This window comes from Salvelinus sp. IW2-2015, unplaced genomic scaffold (assembly GCF_002910315.2).
Source record: "Salvelinus sp. IW2-2015 unplaced genomic scaffold, ASM291031v2 Un_scaffold2793, whole genome shotgun sequence".
In the NCBI taxonomy this organism is placed as follows: Eukaryota; Metazoa; Chordata; class Actinopteri; order Salmoniformes; family Salmonidae; genus Salvelinus; species Salvelinus sp. IW2-2015.
Window position 1 is genome coordinate 78,450 of NW_019944094.1, and position 4,355 is coordinate 82,804.

Consider the following 4,355-nt stretch of genomic DNA (forward strand, 5'->3'; position numbering starts at 1 on the left):
TGGCGCGAGAAGTTAGTAGATGACGGGAGCAGTTGACGTAGAACAAATAAGTTTAAAATAAATAAAAAAGAGAAAACAGCACTAAAACACACAGCATGCAGCACCTTCCTCTGATCAATGGTAGGATCTACCTTACAAATACACTCCATCAAAAGGCGGATATTAACATAGGGTGAATAATAAAATTAGACTAGTAACCAGTATCATCTGTGTTAGAACATACTGGGGGGGGGGGGGGGATTAAGAAAATAAGGACCCCCCCAAAAAAATAAGAGAAAAAAAGTGTACGCACCGACATTACATCAGACCACACATCACCAGAAACAATGTCATAACAAACAATAGAATACCACTTCCACAACCCTTCTTTCCCCTCCCATCACACCTTGTCTTTCCTGCATCTCTCTTTGTATCCAACAGAAAAGAGAAGTGAGCCATGGGGGGGGTATGGTAGCTGCTTGTGTTAAGGCATTGTACCAGGACTCACACACAGGAGGCGTCCACTCACATTGCAGAGAGAAGCAGCGCACCGTCAATACACTGGAACTCTATTACTGTTAATGGAATAATCTAATTACTTGAAATAGACTAATATCTACACTATATATAACAAAAGTAGTGGAACACCCCTCATAATTGGTGGATTTCGGCTATTTTCGCGCACACCCGTTGCCTGACAGGTGTATAAAATCGAGCACACAGCCATGCAATCTTCCGCATAGACAAAACATTGGCGCAGAATGCTTACTGAAGAGCTCGCGACTTTCAAACGTGCACCGTCATAGAATGTCCCACCTCCTACCAACAAGTAACAGTTTGTTAAATGTCTGCCTGCAGAGCCGTCTCCAGTCAACTGTAAGGGCTGCTACTTGTGAAGGGAAACGTCTAGGAAGAAACAACAGCTCAGCAGCAACGTGGTACGGCCACACAACTCACGAACGGCACCACCACTTGACTGCCCTGCACAGAGCCCTGACCTACCCCATCGAACACCTTTGGAACTGTGAGCCAGGGCCTAATCGCCCAAAATCAGTGCCGACCTCACCAATGTCTGTGGGATGGATGGAAGAAGCAGTCCATGCAGCAATGCTCCTCAAACTCTAGTTGGAAAGCCTCCCTGAAGATGGAGGCTGTTATAGCAGCAAAGGGGGGACCAACTCCATATTAATGCCCATGATTTTGGAATGAAGATGTTCGATGAGCAGGTGTCCACATATCTTTTGGTAATCTAGTGTTATCTCATTTTATTCCGACATTGTCTGTACTTAACTATGTATTAACATGTATTAATAGGCTCCGATGATTGAGTCACATTAACTAGCTGTAATTCTTAACGGATATATAGACAATATCTGCTCTCTAGTGTCTGGCGGGGGGGGCGGGGACGTGTTTTTTGACATTAGCGCGTGCCTTACTTGACACTGTCTACCAGTCACAACCCTGGCCAGACGGCTACATCTTAAAAGGTGCACCTCAGCAATATGACTCATCAAGCAGGAAGTACCCACTGTGTATGACATGTCAGTATCTTGAACGCTGTGAAGGTAACTGGCATGTTTCAATACCAAAAAAACCTTTCTTTTCCTGTCTTTAATGTAAAATGGGTTTTCACTAGGATTGTCTTATAGTATTGCTTTAGTAAACAGCCTGTTTGGAGAAAGAAAGCTCGATTGGTAGTTTTATAGAAAAACATATTTAAAACTGCCAACGTTTCTTTATTAGAATGCATCATTTATAAATTGCTTTTATCGTCTTTAGAAGTCTATTCCTCTTGTGTTGTCTTTCTACTGTTATCAGATCTTCTTCTTAGAAATAGTCTGTTGAACACAGCGACGTCCGTACGTAGCACAACACACACACCACACACACCACACACACACCACACACACACACACACACACCACACCACACACACACACACACACACACACACACACCGGCTCTCTCACCTGTCTGTCAACCAGTCTAGACACCGCCACATATCATGTTTCATCATCTCCTCATCACCATAGTTAAAGAAACACCTTGTGCATAGAGATTGTAGCGTTGCGTTTCAAATGGCACCCTAGCCATTTGGGACACATCCAATGTCTCTTCTTGATGTTTTACAACTGTTTTGTGCTAGTCTAATAAACCTATCCAAAATGACACTCTCTTCCCTACATAACTACTCAGAAGGCTCTGGTCAAAYGTAGTGCACTATATAGGGGATAGAGTGCGAGTTCAGAAATGCCTTTTCTCCTGACCTCTGTTCTGTTATAAACACCATTCTACAAATTCACACCTTTAGTCTGTTGTTGGACTCAATTATTAGTTTAGATTCAGATTTCTCTGTCTGTGTATAATTTTCAGTCTATCATATTTGTCTTCTCTTTGAGTCCGTTTAAAAAACAAATAAATAATAATAAAAAATWATCTACCACCTGACCTCCACYGCGTAACCATGGAGACCAACCTGGAAGTCAGCCCTCCCTGCTTCTTCCTTTCACTGGAAGTGGTCACTACTCAAACTCCTCCTCTTCCTCCTCTTCTCCCTCCATTTGATTCGGCGAGGAGGCTGTTGGRGTGGCGGGGGCGGAGTCCTGGGAGAGCGTCGCCACAGTTACGATGCGAGGGGAGGAGCCTAAGCCCTGGTTAGAATTTTCCATGTCGTCGGTGGTGATGATGGCGAGAGAAGCCCCGCCCTTCTTGTTCAGGTGGGTTTTGATGTGTTTGGAGAGATGGTCACTACGCATGAAACGCTTACTGCACTCTGGACACTCAAACCTCTTCTCTCCTGGAGGATGGGGAGAGAGATATCTGATTAAGAACAACATAGTCCCAGCTCCCGGGACTGCCGCTCAGAAAAAATATCAGCCCGCGCAGATAAGCATGAGATTGAACATCCCTCAACTTTCTAGTTTTCCCCTTTAGTTAATAACACCATCAACATTTCACCCTATTGTGGGAATTTACCAAATTAGCCACTTTCAACGCAACATACGGAAAAAAAAAAACTATGCAAGACTTAGTATAAAAACGAACTATGCAGGAGATTTTCTTGTAGGCAGAACGTACCGGAGTAGGATTCTATTGCATTGACAGGCACGACTCAGGCACGTACTCGACACAGCAGTGCGCCATAACCAATCAGAGCTGCAGTATCCCTATATGCAAATATACCATTGCCATATATGGATCTGTGCCATTCACTTTGAACTAGACNTGGAGGATGGGGAGAGAGATATCTGATTAAGAACAACATAGTCCCAGCTCCCGGGACTGCCGCTCAGAAAAAATATCAGCCCACGCAGATAAGCATGAGATTGAACATCACTCAACTTTCTAGTTTTCCCCTTTAGTTAATAACACCATCAACATTTCACCCTACTGTGGGAATTGACCAAATTAGCCACTTTCAACGCAACATACGGAAAAAAAAAAACTATGCAAGACTTAGTATAAAAACGAACTATGCAGGAGATTTTCTTGTAGGCAGAACGTACCGGAGTAGGATTCTATTGCATTGACAGGCACGACTCAGGCACGTACTCGACACAGCAGTGCGCCATAACCAATCAGAGCTGCAGTATCCCTATATGCAAATATACCATTGCCATATATGGATCTGTGCCATTCACTTTGAACTAGACCGTGTTTACAGCATGAGTGGTCGCGAGTAAATGCGCTTGTTTTGAGATCAAAGCTGCCTGTAGCAAAGGATGCACATTTGTTCATATCCTGTGCTAGTTAGTTAGTTAAAGCCCAATTATTTATTTATTATAAACATTTCTAGTCAACAATAAGGGAGGGGTTGCTTCCTACAAGAACACAAAATGTGTGCATTCCAGGTTAAYAGCATCCCTTGGGGAGTTGCAGCGATGAGACAAGATCGTAATTGGGGAGAAGAAAAGGGGGAAAATACAAATATATAGATATAAATAGTTATATACTGTATATGTTATGGGATGCATTTTCTCCATTGTTTGGGATGGTAGGCCACTCTGGTAGATCTACATTATGATCAAATAGCCACAGTAGCCTACTTGACCCCTGTTATTACTGTAACTTAAAGCGGGTACAGCCTCAGTGTTCAACCTCTCACCAAAAGTTGTACAGAATTTTTCACAACGTTCAAGTTTGTGCTCAGCAGACCTGACATTTGTTCAGTGCCGAAAAAAATGTAGAGGGAACATTGGACACATCTGTGTGTGTACCTGTGTGTGTCCGTCTGTGTCTCTGCAGTTCYTCCGAGCGTGTGAACCTCTTGCCACAGAAGATCCAGTTACAGACGAAGGGTCTTTCTCCTGTGTGCCAGCGGAGGTGAGCTCTCAGGTGGCTGGTCTTACCTGATAGATAAAATATTAAGACACATA

General features: G+C 43.4%; 1 protein-coding gene across 1 annotated transcript in view; it reads right to left on the bottom strand.

Annotated features, from left to right (window-relative positions):
• Positions 1–1,935: 1,935 nt before the first annotated feature.
• The window catches only part of LOC112074745 (transcription factor Sp4), a 24,225-nt gene continuing 21,805 nt past the window's right edge, over positions 1,936–4,355 (bottom strand). Inside the window, 2 exon segments of the mRNA XM_070440643.1 lie at positions 1,936–2,776; positions 4,197–4,351. Coding sequence (XP_070296744.1) covers positions 2,502–2,776; positions 4,197–4,351 — 430 coding nt within the window. The 3' untranslated portion in view covers positions 1,936–2,501.